Raw genomic sequence first — 19009 nt, forward strand, 5'->3', positions numbered from 1 at the left:
CAAAGCGGTGCAATGCATTTGCTGGCACAAATCTTTGCCGTTGACATCATAGCTAACGGCCTTGTCCCATAAGTTGGATCTTACTAAACGATGTTATTAAACTATATCATTGACCAAATCTTTGATATGATCAGACAATAAAAAATAATTCAATTCAAATGAATTAATAATGCAACTTGTTTCAAATTTTTATAATTATTTAGGTTCAAATTTTTATTTCCTGTTCTATAGAAATCTCTGTAACCTTTTATTTATTTTCTTAACTAATTTTTTATTACATATTTTAACATAATTTAATTATTAAAAATAATCTAATTATTTATGAAGTTTTTTCCCCCTCAAGAGAAGAGTTAAAAGGCGTGTTTTGAGATGGCGTCGTTTAGACTTTGTTTGGCTCAACTGAAAAAGAGGGGAGGAGAGGTTAATTAAAAGAAGAAAAGAGGAAAGAAATGGAGATCATGGGTTTTATTTGGTTAGAGGGAAGAGAAGATTTTTTATTTGGTTGATAAGAAGAGTGGAGGAAAGATAATTATAAATTGACAAATATACTCTTATATCTAAATTTAGACTGTTTTATTCTTTTATTACAATATTTATATCAAAATCATTATTTCTTAATTTATTAATTTCAAAAAAACTAATTACGTTGTTTACATGTGATAATTTTTTTTGATAAAACTAACCTTGATCAAATCCTGTGAACGGGGTAGATTCGCGAGGAACTTACCACGGTGCCCCGCTTTCGCACTAGGCGGCAACTCAGCGATAGACGTTGGGCCTTTCCCCACAACACACCTCCCCTTTTGTGGCCGTGTTTCTTACACAGCGCCATTTTGTTTTTTTGGTGCGGTCTATTCACAAACCCTTCCAAAACCCTTACCGTCGTCTGCCTTCGCAATGCCCGGGGGAGATGGAGCTTTGGTTCCCGTGCCCTCTGAAAACGGAGGTTCAGTAGCGGTTTATCCGCTGCACCATGGTCTTAACCCTCCAATAGCTCGCCTCGCCATCTCCTGGTCTCGAGGCAATTCTCTCCGTGTCTCCGTTTTCAGGCCTCCTTCCGAAGATCAAGCGGGAGGCAAGGTAATGGAGGTTAAGCTTAGTAATGGAGGAGACCAGGAAATTACTGACGCGCAATGGCGGAGGATTGAGTACGGGTCGGTCTTACCATTTGCAATGCTTCAGAGTCGTAGGAGCTCCTTTTCCAGTTCGTCGAAGGTTTCCAAGAGTCCATCGCCATATCATCTAGATTGGTAAGGGTTTCGATGGCATCTTAGTAAGATATAGCTGCTATTTATGAAAAATTGAAATTAAGGCTGTGACCTTTTCTTGGCTGAGCCCTGGAGCCTGTTACATTTACTTGGGATATTTCAACGTTCATTCTGGAAGCTTTTCTGTGATATTCTAGGCCACTGTATTGTATAACAGGGCCAAAAGCTTGTGATTCTGCCGTTCTAGTTCAATTATCAAAATCAATTAATGTAAAAGACCTGAGGTCGACTTCGCTATATTGCAAGAAATGCTTCTAACACACAACATCTCTTGCCATTGGATAATGCTGATTTAATCTCTAGTTGTTCTGATTAATCTTCACTGCAGTTGAATAAATATTTGAGTAAATAAATTAATGCTTCTGTTCTCGAAAGATCACTTTACTTTCATCTGGTCCTCTAAAGATCAAACCAAATCTAAATATTCCCCCTCCTAATTGGTCCCTTCATTAGGCAAAGTTATAGACACTTTATAAACTTGCTAATGATGATGCGTCTTTGGGTGCTTAGATGGCCAATATGAAATGTCTTTATTGGGGTAAAATGTTTGGGAAATTAGCTTGAGTCTTTATCGTTGGATCACTTAGAGGAAAGTGATCTTTCTTAAGTAAATCATTAATTTATAGTTATTCTAACCTTTACATTTTCCTCAAAGATTTATGCTGATGAACAATATGTTACTTTGTCTTACAACCAGGTGGGAGTATGTAATAGAGTATAGTAAGGACATTAGCTCACTTCTGGGTGGGCGAAAGTTGCCTCCCACTCCAATAATTGAAGAACCAAAAGCAATCTTTAAGGTACTTAGTTTCCTTGTTGCCTAAAGCTGTGCAGAGGTCAGATTTGTGGAACTATTTTAGTACGAAGCTAGTTACTTTTTCTAAATATCCAAATACTTGTAGAAAGGTGAGGAGCCAACATGCCTGAAAGCAGCATGGGAGATGATGGAAATGTTTTATGCAGATAAGCAATCTCAAGCATGGCTACCTGAAAGACTTGTTGATTGGTTAGCTGTAATGATCTCTTTGATACTCTTGGTTGATGTTCTGAATTCACTTTCTTAATCAATTTCTTAAAGCCGGTCAAATATGCTATTTAAGTTAATCATTGCATTTTATGGCAGGATTATGACACCCTCTTTTCTCGAACTCAAGCAACAATCCATTCCAAGCTTGTTGATTTCCAAAAGGATCTTGTTAACATTCAGGTCCCATAATATCTGCATCTTCCTTTCTCAGTCATTTTGAGATGAAACAAAACTACAATTATGATATGTATGTGTTGTGATAGTTGTGGTGGCATCGTTTATTTAGTTTTGTCTCAAATGCTTGCTACCGAAAAGATATAGTGCTTGTAATCTTGAGGTTCTTCAAGTTCCATTTCTTAGCTGCCTAGACATTTTATAAGCTACGAGAACCTTGGTTCTATTATCTTTTTCTTCGGCAGCTAGTTCTTATTTTAAATGCATTTGCTAGGTATGATATATATAGCTCTTTATTTGATATTAATCTTCTTGATTACAGCTGTAAACAAATTATTAATTTTTAAAAATTTTAACTTTGAATATGATGGACAATTGGACATTACTTATGGAGGCAAACTAAAGAATTGCTATAAGCATCAGCTTAACTAAGGCCAAAAATTCACCGGATTATTAAATGATATGATTTTTTTTTTTTTTTTGCCTTGAAAGGTAGTATGATTCAGGTATTGTATTATTTCATCATCTAGGCTCTCGTCCAATCATATGTGGGCTATATAGATTAGGGTACAGTGAATTTAAATCACACCCATCCAATGTATGATATGTTATCCTATTTATTTCATAAGTTTCCTTGTGCATCTTGTACATGTCAGGGGAAAAGTTTTTAATCTTGACTATGCATTTCACGCAGTGTGATTATTTCAAACTTGAGTATTTGCTCTTCGTTTTGTTTTTGCTTGATCTGGGCACAAAGTTATTTTCATTGACTAATTTTATCGAAGATCGATTGGTGAAGAAAATTATGAGATTGTGTGTGCAGGCGATTGAAGATGATCCTAGATATTGGGAAGTGTTGTCATCTGCACTTGCAGTTGGTTGGCTTGATACTGTGGTTAGTAGAAGCTACTACATTGCTGCCATATTACGGTGACATTTGTATTTAAGCTAGCGAATTAAGAATTTTATGTCAACTTGGTTTCAATTTGTAGGTTAAAATGCTGCGTTTGCATGGATCTTACCAACTAGATCAGCTCAGCAACCGTGAGGTTGGGATTAAATGTTTGAGAGCATTATATGAAATGAAAAGATGATTCGGAAAGTATGGTTTTTGCAATTTTACAGTTCAAAATTGGTTTTCTGTGTGGAAACCTATTCATTATGGATCACATGCTAGAGATTCATGTCATATCAGTTCTTCTTTGTGAATTAATTATTTTGCACTGCTGCTAATATCCTTTAGCAGATTCTCGGAGTTTGCTGTCTGAACCTTGGTAATATTAGAGCCTGAAGCTAGTGATGCTACTGCTTCAAGGCTATTTTCTAAAATTCAACTTCTACTTTGTCACATCTGTATTATCTTATGATGCAACAGGTAGAGAATGGACTAGTAGAGGCAGTTGCTGTTCTTATCTCCAAAATGCCTCGTTTGCGTCCTGAATCTGCTGTTGGAAAATTAGGTGAATGCTTTAAATCCAAGCCTGAATTTAGCAAGGTATATTCTGTTTTGTATAGTTTCCATGACTTGCTATGACATTACATTTATCAAGGTACAAGTGATGTTTTGTATTTTGTATTATAGGCTTGGGAGAAATGGAGATCACAAATTACAAAGCTTGATTGTAGTGCATTCTGGATTCAGTGTGATAATAATCAAACTCGTGAGGGCCTGAAAGGAATGCTTCAAATTATGCTGGGTAACATTGATACTATCCGTATGGCTACATGTCATTGGATAGAATTGTATGTTTCCCATTTTCTTTACATCAGACCATTTACGGTGGTAAGGTTGATCTACTTGTGTAATTATTCAATTTTAATGGTTGTGCACTCCTAGCACATCCACGCACATGAATGTGTGTGTGTGTTATCCTCTTGTATCTTTCCATCAGATGGAGTTCTGCATAATTTGTTTGTCCCGTTTGCAACCAGGGTATAGAAAGCATGTATAGCTTAGCATTGAAATGCATCCAATGGAAACCAGCATCCAACACTCACAGGTTGACAGCACTTCTGATTGGAATTCTTGAAGAAAACACTGAGGTGAGAAATGTGTAATTCATTATTTTCTTAGACATTTGGGTCAAGTTCCGCCTTCTTTTTTTTTTTTTTTTTTGTTCCATTATTTCCTGTTCAGTTTATTGTTCACTTTCACCTTGTTTGAGTTTCAATGGGCTTTTTGAAATCGTTCAGGTTGTTTTAGCAGAATGTTCCAAAGAATATGGCCCTTGGTGAGCTTCTAAGTTTTTTCTATTTCTATTTGATTATGCGTTGGATGCCTTTTTTTCCTTTTAATTTAGCTCAGTTTGATGAAAATATGGTTTTATATTTATCATGTCTCAATAGGATGGTTGCACATGCTGTAGAATTGTTGAGCGCTGGGAGTGAACAAGCAGAGATCCTTCTACATGAAGAGCGTTATAACTTGGGGGGAATCAGCATAGGGGAACTGCATCGACTAATATATGCTCAAGTTTTATCTTCACATTCTTTGACTTGGCAAGTGAGTTCTTGTTTCTTGAGAATAAATATAATATTCTGGATCTCAACATAGATTATATTGGAGGATGTTCAATTATTGTCTTCATGTTCTGTTTTTTTGGCACATGGCTGATACTTGCATTTAATTTTTTTACGTGAGTTTGAGAGAACAAGAACCAAATTGAAGTATCATGTATAGGTTGTTGTAATCCTATAGAGATCCCATCTGCGTCAGCAAAATGAAGTCTGCAACTAAGGCACAATTAAATCTACTCCACTCTAATGTGATGCTGTTCACGTGGTCTTGGGCTTACTTTGGTATAATTGCAGATAGCACCAATATATTTAACATCATGCATGAAGCAAGGAATGGGCTTGCTGGAGATTTTATTACACAGACAATCTGTTCGACATAATGAATTGCTGCTTAAGGTCATTGTTTCCTACTTTCATCTTTATATAATCTACTTCTGCTTCACAAGACTTTATGAGAATTTTAGTATTTCATGTTTAATATACTTGTGAGTGATAGATAATTATTGTAATTGTGCAGAATATTGAGTTATGCCGTTTGTATGGGCTAAACCATATTAGTTCAAATATCATGAAGGTAATACACTCTTAATGATATTAATTGTTCTTTCTTATACTATAAACAACACTTGTGGGATTTGAGGGAATTCTCACGGTTGTTTTTAGTTGACTTCAGCTGAATCGACCATATTAATATTTAGGTTGCCGGAGTTTATCATTGGAAGCATGGCAAGAAAGGTGCTGGAGTATATTGGCTTCAACAAGCCCAGGATGCAAATCGCCTCCATAGGATTGCCCAACAATTATTTGATTCAGTTGGGAAGTCAATTTCTGATGAAAGCTTCAGGGTAATTTTTACAATATATTGTTAGGTTATCTGTACTCTATCCTTCATTGGGTAAATTTTACAATAAATATCTAATTCAGTTGTAGGTTATTTAGATTTCTTATCTATCTTTATCTTTCATTTTGACAGCAATGGGAAGGTGTAATTGAATTATTGGGTTCTGATTCTAAGAGTGCAGGAGGTCTTGAATTCTTGCGCAAGTATATATTTTTCTCATCTAACATTTCTCGAGCAGTAATCACTGCCATCCTGTCCCCCCCCCCCCCCCGGTCATTTCTCTGTGTATCTTAGTTCATATATTTGGTGCATTACAGGTACAGGGACTTTAAAAGATTTCTTCAGCAGGTAACCGGTGGAAAATCAACTGAAGCTGCTAGGCAAGCTGCTGAGTCCCTCATACTGGTATTAGCTACTATATGCACATATTTTGTTATTAGTTGCAGTCTTATGAATGAGAGTGCTGCTTATTAGTTAGACTTTATGTGGATAATTTTTATGCTGCATATAATACACTCTAGCAATCTGTCTGACAATAAGAATGCACTAAAAACATGGAACTTCTTTTCCATGTTATATTGTATCGGAGACTCTTATTAGTTTGGGATTTTCAGGTTGCCATTATGAAATGACATACAATCCTTTCTATTTTGCAGCTAATGAAGAATCCATCGACCCCTCAACGCTTTTGGCTTCCCCTTCTATATGATTCGGTGAGCCTTTTTTCTCTAGTTTAGCACAATATATGCCAACATGTTGGTTGGATCTTGTAAAATTCTGTCTTTTCTTTAATTGTCACATTGATTTGGAGTCAATGAAAAGCGGAGGATGCAAAATACTGCAACCGGGGAAATTAACTTCTGAAACTTTAGCCACCCAGTTAATCTAATCAGTTATCCATGTCATGTGAAGTATACTGAGCCATTACTGATGGGCCAAGGATGACTTTTTTGAGATTTGAGAATTAGAGAGTGTGAGGAATAGAAATGTGGGTTTGGGGTCCGAACAGGCAAGCTATCATCAGTGAGCGATCTGTGAAATAGATTCTAGCCTCTTGAATTCGGAGGAGTTGCTGGGGAACCGGTGACATCTTTTCCCCCCTTTTTGAAGGTGTCTGTTGCTGTTTTGTATCCACAGAGCTTTTTCCTACTATTTTCATGTTATAATAGATGAGTAGCTCTGCTTTATATGCATAAGTCCAGGTTTATTTAGAACGTCCTTTGATACTTTAATGGTTTGCAATGGTCCATTGCTGTAGTTTTTAGCCTGCAGTTCGTTCTACAAAATTCTTTCTGATTTCCTGATTGGCTGCTGATTGATATTTTCATTTTGGTTGCCATCGGGGTGGATAAATGATGTTACATCAGACATTATTTGAATGAATTATCGTGCCTAACGCCGTGGCATATCTGCTATGTTGTGGATTCATCATTCATCTCACCCCAATCTCTCTTGATTCCTTTACTTTGGATGAGCTCACAAGTTCTTAGCAGTTGAAAATGTCAGGATGCATTCTGTCCTTTTGACCCTGAAAAAGAATATTTGTCCAGCTATAATTTGCTGGGCGGAACCATGTATTGTTGAATCTGGCTCTTTCAATGTTGCCTTGTGTGTCATTTTTAGTTCTCTTGAAGCCCTTTTTCCCCCTCTTTAAGAAGTATCTGGTTTTCATATTTTTACATATTTGATGTGGACGGTTGTTTATGATTACCCTATTTGCTTTCTACTGGGTGCAGTTGAAGCTGCTTAATTGGCAGGATTGTCCTCTGCTGAATGTGTCTGACACCAATCTTCTGTTAAATAAACTGCAAGAGTTATCTTTGGCAAGGCTACGTCCAGACTTTAAGGAGTCCAGCTTACCACCTGAGGCACTAAGTTGTGTGAGGCTTGCTCTAGCAACAAATCTTGGACGTGCTATTCTTGATGAATAGGCTGCCCAGAAATTTTAAGTCGTGGATTCCGAATACAAATACCTCTCTATCACCAATGCTCCCAGTGCCTGGTTTTCTATCAGCATGCGGTAAAGGGCTTCTAAATGTGAGAAGAGATCATACTAACGGGGGCACAAGTATGCTTCAACGGATGTCATCTCTCGTTAATTCTCATGCAATGAGTCTGGGCTTTACTGTATTGACCCTAATTTTTCAAGAATTAGGACCAGATGACATCAGCAAGAAATGAGCTATAGAGAACTCTAGTTAATTTTTTTCGTATTTAGATTGGAGATGAATCATGCGTGTAAATTAAACCGCTGTGAATCGAATAGCATTGTATATTAATTGAGTTTACCTTAATGGTCTGGCATCTGTTTTGCGTTGGGTTGGGTGGGGTGGGGTGGGGTTTGGTTTTTGTGGGGCGGGGGGAGGTTGTCTACATGTGACCTGGGCAGGCATTTTTTTCCCTCCTAAAATCTACATTTAGTTTTTTAATTTTATGTAGGTTTTAATATGGTAGCTTAACTTTGAAAAGTGTATTTTTTATTCTTTAATATTAAAATTATTAGGGTTAAATGTTTTTTTTCTCAACAACTCTGATTGTCTTGAAAATTAATCTTAGACAAAGTATCCTTCCTTTCTCTGCACCCACTGAATTAAAATGAAGTGGCACATTATATATGGATGGTGGACATTCAATTTTGGGAGAATTGTAGTTAGGTTTCCCTCAAGGGAATTAAATATAAAAATATCTCTTGAAATCTTGAAATTATTATGAAGTTCTAAGGGATTTTTTTACAATAAATTTTATTTGTTTAATTACTAAATTATTATTTTTTGTTTGTATTGATAATTAAAAGAGTAGTGGTTGACAAGTTAGGATGTAAGGATTGACAATTATCACGGCTGGTTTGACAACTAGTACATCACAAAATATAACACGAGTTGTCAAACCTGCTGTAATAGTTGTCAATCCTTGCACCCTAAATTGTCAACCACTATTCTTCTAGTTGTCAATGTAAACTTAAAAAAAAAAGAAGAAGAAGGATAATTTGGTAACTAAACAAATAAAATTTATTACAAAAAGGTCTTTTGAGATTTCAGAATAATTTTATAATTTTAAGAGATTTTTTTTTTATTTAATTCCCTTGAGTGGGATTTGATTGTAATCTTTCCTTGAATTTTCTATCTGATCAAAAGCGAACCTTTCGGGTGCTCGGGGGAACAAACAAACGTGCAAGAAAAGCCAGTTTCCCGCATGGCTTTCTGAAGCAATTTTTATGAATGTTTTAAGAGGTTGGGGGCTCGAGACGTGGCATGATATACTCCCTCCTTTGAACCGGACAAGCGTGTAGGAAAGTGGGGATGAAGGAAGTTAAAGCCAGCTGGCGGGGAAAAATGGGCCTGACAGCCCATCAACATCATAATAATATAGAAGCCTATCCATGCCGATGAATCAATGAACCGCAATAGATGTGTCACAAAAATAAAAATAGAAGACAGTATGAATCCCACATAGCTTTCTGTTGCAGAGATTGAGGTTGATTGATTAAGAATTCGACTGTACACACGTAATATCAAAATAATGACATGGGTTGTGTTTTGTGCGAGGACAAACCCACAACACACAATTTTCTTGCTCCTGTATCCCAGATACACAATTCTACTTTATCCCATAATGTGTTATATTGTGCAGGAAGCTGCCCTCTCGGTAAAACCATGTGGATCCTAGGACCAGAGCACAGTAGCTAATTAACATTGACAACGAAGTCGAACTGCGTTATTAAAAACCCCCAATTAATACTTTGTATATTATTGGTGGCTAGTAAGTTTTGTCATCCTTAATACTAATTCATAATTTATTATGAAGTTACATCACATGGGCGGGGTTAATAAAATGATTGCTTGTTCTTGGCTCGATAGTAAATGACTGCTCAACGCAGTGCAATCATGCCGACAAGGGGGTCGTTGGAAAATTATGAACTCATGACTGGCCAATATATGCTTTTGCACTTGAAGCTTTTTCTTATGGTTATCCTTGTTGAAATTCAAAATCTTTAGTTATTGACAAATCGTTTGCAAAAGTTGTGATGGGATTCTATAAAATATAAATTCTGTTGTTTATGAGTTAGAACCAATTAAAAGGATATATAATAAATTTGTATATACAAAAAGTATTAATATTATGTAAATTTTGTACATATATATAGGGTGTACCAGCATTCTACTGTACTCCTTTGGTCTTATTTTATAGGTTAGCGAGAGAAGCTTTTTTTATTTATTTATAAGGCAAAGAGATAAATTATTTATATGAATGTACAAATTTATTCTTTATTTATTATTGTATTGACTTTGTTTTTATGAGGTATAATGTCTATTAATTGAATAGAGACACAGTTGAAAAGTTATTGAATTTTTTAAAAAAAATTAATGAAATTCAAGGTTTTTCTTGATCTATAGGAAACATATTGAAAATGACTTATAAATAGTATCAGAAAAGTCGATCCTTTTTATCAATAAAATCTTTAACAGGGGATGTTTTTCCTCAATGTTTCTTAATGAAAATGGCAGGGGGGGTCCATATTGTATTCAGGTGCTTAAATGCATGTGACATGATAGATTAATTTGGGGTGTTGAGATATTGAGAATGCATGCTTGGCTCCAAAATTCACCACAGAGACGCAAATAAGACGGTTATACAAATAAAAAAAGCATAGGAGGAGCCATTGCATTGATGATCATTGAGAAGAGATTTTGTAAATAGATAAATCAGATCAGAGAAGGGAACAAGTGGCGGAATGTGAGAACGCCGACAGTCGCAATTGGAAGGTAGTGTGGCCACAAACATACAAACTGGAAAGCACTTCCCTTAATTTCTTTCCCAGAATCGTAAACGACTAATTCTCACTGCTCATTAATCAGTACGTGGCAGAAAGTGGACTCCAACGTAGCTTCCTCAATCAGTCAACTTCTCACAGCTGCCATCGTCCAGCACCTTCCATCTTCGTCGGCCTCCCAATCAAGCTGTTCCACACTTCGCATAATTGTCCTCTTCTCTTCTCCTCCGCCCCCTATTTTCCTCAACCCCTCTCACATTTCAACCCCCTATGCCTATTTCAAGTACTTCCTTCACTCCCACTATATACATCACAGCTTCTAGCACGTACGTTTGCCCATCATCACCTACGTTTCATAGTTTTAACACGTACTACTTCCGGTCCTTAATATAAGACCCTGTTTAATTTTTTGTTTGGTCCTAATTATAAGACCCCAATCCATTCTGTCTATCATATTTATGCATTTTTTTTCAAGATAGTTCTTCTAATAATGATAGTTCTAGCCAATATACTTAATTAGTAAGGATATTTTAGGAATGATAACACTTATTTATTACAAATAACTAACTTAACTTATTTCCTTAATCTTCTCAAATAAGTCAACTGGGTCTTATAATTAGGACCGGAGGTAGTATTAAGTATTTGTGTTCTATATACGCACATGTTTAACGACAATAATGAGAAAGATCAGAGAAGAAATATGCATAATGTCTACTGTAGTGAATGAGAATAATATTGAAAATAACCTGACAAGTTATGACAAACATATATAGATCGCTAGACAAATTGAAACACGGAAACCGTTATAACTTATACGTAAGGGACGTAACATGGGTTGTTAAACCAAAACTCATGTTCTAATCCTATATATTGCTACACACACACCTCCCCCCTATTCGTATGATCCATGACAACTCTTATATATGGTGCTTTTACGGGATATATATATATATATATATATATATAAAACATGTCCGTGGAGGATGGCTACGTGATAAAACGTCATCACACACACCGAAAGGGGGTCCATGATTCCTATATATATGATTGCACCCAAGAAACGCGATATTCGGGGAGTTTATTAAGTCAAATATTAGGGGCTATTGGTTTTAAATAATTGTGGGGGAAAATAATATATGAAAAGGGGCTGGAAGTTTGACGAACTCCAAAATTAAAAAGCGGGTGCATGATGATGTGGAAGGACTTTGCTGGAAGACAAGGACTGGGTAACTAATCTGAAAATTACTTTTCCCTTTTCTCATAAAGCAGGGCTGTCTACGTACAGCACGCCTTTCAACAACACTTAGTGGGCGTAACAACAAGGGCTTCAGTATCGCTCCTGTCGTTTTGCTTTCAAATGCATGTTGACTTCTTCACATATTTGTAAGATTCTGTTGGATAACATTTGAAGATGAAATCTGAGGGGCAGCCCAGAGACATCCCCACCCACAGAACTAGCATCCATATATAATTGATCTAATCGTCTCTGAGTTGCCCTAAGTATAAAGTGAGTTATACTATTCTAGACTCACATCAACGGTTTAATTACCTATAAATTATAAAGTTCCATATACAGATATATACATTGGATTGAGAAGCAATATTATTGGAGCTGATAAATAGGAGAAGAGAAAAGAGAGAGGGCAGTGTATGAATGATAAAGAGGGCAGAAGGTCTTGTTGGTAGGTGATTATAGTGGCAAACATGCAGAGTCATTTCCCCAAAAAAGCCGTGCAGGCTGCATATATCCAAGAATGAGCGAATGAAAGAAAGAAAAAGAGATAGTTGATATATCCACGAATGCATATATACTGTAACCAATGTGATGACATTATTAATTTAAGTTGTTGTTTTGTTGTTTTCCCAGGGACCATATTTTAAAGATATACATGCATATGAGTGGACTGTGAATCGTGGAGGGAGGGGGGATCTAGACTTTTGACATTTAAGTAACAGGATGGATGGATGACGTACGTTGTGGCTAATGATCGGATTCTCATATGTCATTTGGGTCTCTCAACTCGATCCACTTGTCTGCCTATAATGTAGGGTGGCAGAAATTATTGGGTGCTCTGCCAACTGTCATAAAATTAATAACAATGATTTGCATTTCCGTATGTAAATAATGTAATTTTCAATTCATTATTTTCATTACTCATTAAAAATAAAGGAAGATAAAGAGAGCCAAGTATGCAAGTCGGTGATGGATATCATTTGGTTAGTCTGAATGCGTAGGATATACCTACAAATATTTATCTCAAGTCCTTTAAAGGACAAAAGGGAAATTGGGATTGTAAGAGAGACAAAAATACGTGGCCCTAAAACAAAGGAGGAGAGAAAAGCAAGCCCAAGTTGAGAACAGTACAGGATCCGTCACTCTCATCAGTGTCCGGTGGTCAGAATAAAGCATGATTAGGTCCATAAAATATAATCTCTGTGTTTGCAGGCTGGGCTGGATATGTGTTCTCAAACCATACGTGTTGCAACTCTGCCTCTGCAACGTCACAAGACAGATCAGGAAACCTGTTTTATGTGAAACTAGATAATCACTTCTGATCAACAGTTTTGCTCATTGCTCGGGGAGGCTTTATTACAAGAGAATGCCAACAATACAATTTTACAAAATCGGCATTCAATTCAAGGCAGTGCAGAGATTTTTGAGACTTGATATGAATTAATCTTGTTTTTGCATGGTTTTCCGTGCCCTTAAATATTATAAATACACACAGATGTTGCCTCATGCATGCTTGGTCGTGACTGCCCACCCAATGCTCTGAAGTCTGAAACTTGTCCCTCTCCCTGCTTGCCCACTCACACACAACATCGAAATCACCAATCCTATTATTATCACCGCACCCCTTATCCGATCTGCCCTCTGTCTGTCTTTGGGTGCTCTCGGATGAATCGTTAGCTCAATAATCTGCTAAGGAAAATCCTGGACTTACATTAAGTCTAGGTCTACGGAGAGACCAGTATATGTGTTAAAATTAATGTCTTAGCTTCTCATCATTATATTGATGATGACCTACTTCAGCTTTCTGCGGCAAGCGTATTCTCAATTTCTCATTTAAACCGATCGATGGATATGCATAAATAGATCTTCACTCCATGCCACGACGACATTTATTAATTTGGCACTTAAACATTCTCATTTCATAACGAATAATAATGGCCACGTGTGTGTAGGCGGCGGGATTTGGATTTTCTACATTTTAAGGGACAGATTAGGCACTGCAACTGCTCACTTTTCCAATGGAGGCTCTAATTAATCACAAATAGTGCTATGGGATCCAATAATTAGCTTAGTGCAATGATCTTTGGTTTGGTTATCAGTGAGTGGCGTATTATATGTCGTCAGATTCCATATACAGGACAACGATTCTCCTTCCCCACAGGATTGAGGTGAATATTACATACATACATATATATATATATATCTAACGCCATATGCATATATATAAAATAGCTTTCCTCAGTTTCATTTTCCCTGAATCTGGCATTGAAATGTTGTGTGAATAGCTAGCTTTTTCTTAGATTTTAAGTGTACTCTCACTTTATGGTTCCATCAATCCCCCGCCCCCACAAGTGATTAGTTAGCACTGACGAAAATCGCTTCCAAAAAGAAATCTGTATTAGCCACTAATCACCAGTACGGTGGCGCTGTGTGTGAATTTCTTTTTGGCCTTTAGTACGTGGCGCCAAGTTTGTCTCAGATATATACTCCCTCCGTTCCTAATTATAAGATCTTTTTTTTTAATAGATTTGTTCCTTTTCATAAGGTTCTTTTTGAGTTTGTCTGAACATTTAATGCATTATTACTTATTTTACTCATAATAAATTTCATATATTACATTCTTTCTCTTTATCTCATTATTACTCTCTTACATTTATTAGGAGTATATTTAGAAAAAAATTATATTTATTACATATTAATTGCTTTTAATTAATTTTAATTGTTTTCTTAAAAAGCGTAATTTGCCAAAAGGTTCTTATAATTAGGGACGGAGTAGTATATATATAATTAACAATACAATATATATAAAATTAACAATACTTGCACTCTTTAATCATAGGCATGTGGGGTCAACCATATATGATACTAGCACATAGAAAACCAAACATGGGTGACCCACGTGATCAACGACTTATAAATAGAATTATCCTTCCTGTTTAACAAACGAAATCGATTACCAACCATTAATACTAGGGCCGACCTCATTAAGATCTTGGTTAATCACGTATCTCGGCGCATGATTAACAGCAAACCAGACAGAAAAGAAAAGGGGGGAAAAAGAGGGAAAGATAATGGGTGCGGAACAGATCTTATTCAGAAGTAACAAACACATTACAGTACAAAGCAAAAAAATTAGCGCAATAAAGTTGAACACAAGTACCATTATTTTAAGAGAGACAAAAATGTCTCGAACATGGAGCCCTCACACACAGTCACAATCCACAAAGAGAAAAAGAAAGGAGAAGATGCTCGATGATCAATGCCTCGTGCATATTTAGGTTTCGTTTCGCGTTTTTAAAAATATTATTGCTTTCAAAATTTATTAATCGTATGACTCCTAGCTAGACCTGCAGTGATAATGCTTTAAAAATTTGGCGAGCATAATAGAGCCTTCAAAAGTGGACAGTTTAACTGTGTAGAGAGGATGAAATAATATTACTGTACTTTAAAAACTCCAATAGCAAAGATCTACAGAATATATTAGAGGAATGACAGGGCAAGTGAATATATGGGAAAAATTAGAGAAATCAAGTTCAGTAAAAAGCAGGGCTTTGCCAAAGTCCTTGTAGCTTAGTCTCACTGTATTGGCCTTCGTTGACACTTGGATCAAATGTTCAATATCATATCATCACTTTACTCCAACAAAAAAAGGGAGGGCTTAAAAAAATCAAAATAATGATGTCTAGCTGTGATGGTCTGATATGGTTGGGGTATTCAAATTTGCCCACGTAATGCCCTTGTCTGGATATCGAATCTTGCAAAAGAAGATTCACAATTATATAAAACCTTTTCCTTTGATCTTTCTTCCTCAGTTATATGATGAGGGGTCTAGCTCTACAAAAGTCGCCTCATCCCGGACGACACTCTCTGCTTGTGCTCTATATCACACACACACACACACACACACACACACACACACACACATGTTTATAATGTTCATTAGGAAGGTTATGCGAAAGGACGAAAAGGAGGGTGTTTATTTAACAATGAGTGTAAATTACGTAAATTACATGATTGCTTAGAAACTGCAGGTGATTATCTATTTAATTATCAGGCCATAAGCGTGGCACCACGCTTGCCAATGAGACATTATATTGTTAGCTGTGACAATATTGACTTTAACATTATATATCCCTGGAGCCAATGATTAAGTGAGATTCACTGTAGTTATATATATATCTCTCTGAAATAACATTAATATTGACCTTATTTATGTCATTACTTATATAGTCCCTAACGTAGGATTTAACTGGAGAGTTAATATATATTATTAGTCCTAAATCTAATACTTATTTCATATATTTATCAATTTTTTCAAATTAATCCTATTAATGCTCCCTCAATAATAATCAAATAGAAGAGGAGGAAGGGAATTAAAAAAGATACCTAAGCTATTTTTAAGAAAACATATCATATTAACTAATTTAACTAACATTCTTAATCTATTTAAATTAATTAATTAGGTTTTATATGAAGCAGTATATGGTTATATCTACAAACAATTTCTCCTTATCTAATTCATATCTAAGGAGAATCAAAACTTAAAACTCAGCTACCCACGTCCGACAATATTATAATACAACTTAATTAAATTATGCTTCTACTGAAAGATTTTTTTTTTTAATTGTCAGAGCTAATAAAAATAGTGCAAGTCAGTTAATTAATTAGTGTAGACGAATCAATATGAATAAGAAAATAATTGAGCTTAAAGAGGTGATGTAGCTAGAGGCCAAATAACGTGCTCAATAAGTGCAGGTTGGTATAAAATTATAGACGGTTTCGTGGGGTAGACAAATTAAAAAGAATATCGCAACGATGCAGAAAGAATAATCAATCAACAACAGCAACCGCAATGACAGTTACAATGTCCTTGTATTTATATGTGCTGAATACCAATGATGAGTATTTGTTTATAAAATAATACCAAAAAGGGAAGATCATACCAGAGCCCCTTCCTCTATACGTGCATTTATAGCTATACATGATTCCATATCATCATTATTTAAAGTAATAGCATATAGAGTATTATGAGACCGATATACCAAAAAGGCAACCAGTGTTGGAGTCAAATACATACTGCTCCTCCTCAAGGGGGTTGATGATTTGTTCAGTCATGGACAGTAGTATAGACTTAATCAATTGTTTGGTGAGCAATTATTGTCTTAGTTTTCTATCCCTAACATATAATAGCCTTATAATGGCCTACGCAAGAGATGCATATAGCTATTTTTTTTAAAATAAAAGGAAGAAAGAAATTCTAGCTTTATTGCAATCAAAGTGGGCAGACATGGGGCTAGACTCCAGAGCGGACTGTTACTCCATCCAAGTGATTATATATTGAATATTCGTAGATCAACTCAAAGCACATCGTTGATTAATTAATTAATTAAGGATCAGTGAAGGACAAGCGCGTTGAGCTTGGTTCTCCACCACACACACGCACACACAAATTGATTAGGTACATGTGGATACGTAGTATACGTAATCCGTATTGGTAATGCATGCTAGGACATGCATTATGGTGTTTGCCTAATTTGTGTGGTTGCATGCTTCGCTTAGTTGCTTAATTATTGCCCTTTTGATTTAAATGGACCATCTTCAAATCGTATCATCTTTATCAATTTTTTATATGTGTATCTATAGAGAGAGCCATATTTGGCTGTTATTTTCTGTTTTCACATTCGTAAGTGTCTCCCAACCTGTATTATAGTCCAGAGTTTAACTGGGGGACAAACAGTGGCTCCATTATTGTTTAACATTAATATAATAATGCTGCGTCGACAAACAGTGGCTTTTCTTTGATTTGGTTTTATATTTCTACTTAATAATGGAGGGTAGTACAGTGTTGCCTGAAAATAGTAAACTTTTCGACAACAAAGCATCGTGCCTACTACTGTGAACGCTAGATTCTGTGGTTCTCTCCTTTTTTGCTTTTTGACGAATGGAATTTTGTGGTTTTCATTCGCTTTATATTTCTCCCTTCAAGTTTATATATTTGATGATATTGAAAATGACAACTTGCAAGAAAAAGAGGGATCAAAAGGGTAAGCCAAGGCTATTGACTTTAAATTTGTTAAAAGCAAAGCATCCAAGTATATATCATGTCTTTTAAAGCAAATGACGTTTCCCTCTAGACTTTCGTGGAATTAATGAGTGTTATATTATTCTTAATTATCCCACAATTAATCTATCCCCTTGCCGCAAGAAACCCCCGGCCCCCTCCCAACCCCTTCAGATTAAGCCACGTAGTATAATATACTTCTTCAAATGCTGTTCATGGTGTTAAATAATATGCCCCTCAACTCATGGCATCCGAGTCTAACTAATGCAGATTTTATTTTATTTTTTATTATTACCCCATATTCACATGCCATTAATTCTCATTGAAAAAAAGAGCCTAATATTTGGAGAAAATTCGGAGGTGGCTTCCTTGACAAGTAAAACTCTCACTTAACAGACGCGTCAACGATTACCCAGCTTCAAAGTTTCCTTCAACATCAATTCCAAACTTATGGTTTTGATCAAAACGTGCCAATTTATATATTCTTGGGTTAATTGAATGTGAGAACTAAACTGTGAATTAAGTCATGAAGATATATATATATATATATATATATTCTGGAGTACAACAAAAGCACGTGTGTGAGCAAGGCATCAAATGTCAAATTTATGTATTAATTCAAGCATTCAGATCGATCGCCAACAGTCCCGTACGTACAGTCCTGATCAAACTTGCCCCAATCATATATAAACAATGAACATTTGATGGGGGACTTTGGTTACAGAGATACAGTGTGCATACGATCGATATATCCCTCGATCTCCGAGGCAACGGATTGTTTCTTTCTAAATGGAGGTGGGACACAAACTTTGATCACGTGAGAAAGAAATATGTTAATTTGGACCCCCCCGTTATAACGTACGTGATATATAATGTAGCAGATGTTAAAACATAAAAATCTTATCAAATCAATTCTTGAGATCATGTATGTGCTGTGATTGGCTTTTCCATTCCTCTAGCGTAATGTCGTTTTTTGTTTTTTTGGCTTTCTATGAACATTCACTGAATTTTAAAATTGAAGTTTTGATAACCATAATGATTGGAGATAAAGAAAGGCATGCATGATCGGATTCAGCTGGATGGCCTTTCCAACGTTATGGTTCATTTGTCCCGATT

General features: G+C 35.9%; 1 protein-coding gene across 1 annotated transcript; it reads left to right on the plus strand.

Annotated features, from left to right (window-relative positions):
* Positions 1-843: 843 nt before the first annotated feature.
* On the plus strand, positions 844-8121 carry LOC114734356 (nuclear pore complex protein NUP85). Its single transcript, XM_028921984.1, has 18 exons — positions 844-1250; positions 1966-2068; positions 2171-2281; positions 2392-2475; positions 3293-3364; positions 3462-3518; positions 3845-3964; positions 4052-4252; positions 4402-4512; positions 4663-4700; positions 4816-4972; positions 5281-5382; positions 5504-5560; positions 5685-5831; positions 5960-6030; positions 6145-6232; positions 6484-6540; positions 7564-8121. The coding sequence occupies exons 1-18, from the start codon at positions 898-900 to the stop codon at positions 7756-7758; spliced, it is 2124 nt and encodes a 707-aa protein (XP_028777817.1). The 5' UTR covers positions 844-897; the 3' UTR covers positions 7759-8121.
* The last annotated feature ends 10888 nt before the right edge of the window (positions 8122-19009 follow it).

Source organism: Neltuma alba, unplaced genomic scaffold (genome assembly GCF_004799145.2).
Source record: "Neltuma alba isolate B1F8T4 unplaced genomic scaffold, ASM479914v2 tig00013086_pilon, whole genome shotgun sequence".
NCBI lineage: Eukaryota > Viridiplantae > Streptophyta > Magnoliopsida > Fabales > Fabaceae > Neltuma > Neltuma alba.

Bases quoted from the DNA above. Each gene is read 5' to 3' on its own strand.
- LOC114734356 (XM_028921984.1), top strand. From the start codon at position 898: ATGCCCGGGGGAGATGGAGCTTTGGTTCCCGTGCCCTCTGAAAACGGA. The intron at 3,965-4,051 runs GTATATTCTGTT...TTTGTATTATAG, and splicing joins CCAAGCCTGAATTTAGCAAG to GCTTGGGAGAAATGGAGATC. The intron at 4,973-5,280 runs GTGAGTTCTTGT...GTATAATTGCAG, and splicing joins CACATTCTTTGACTTGGCAA to ATAGCACCAATATATTTAAC.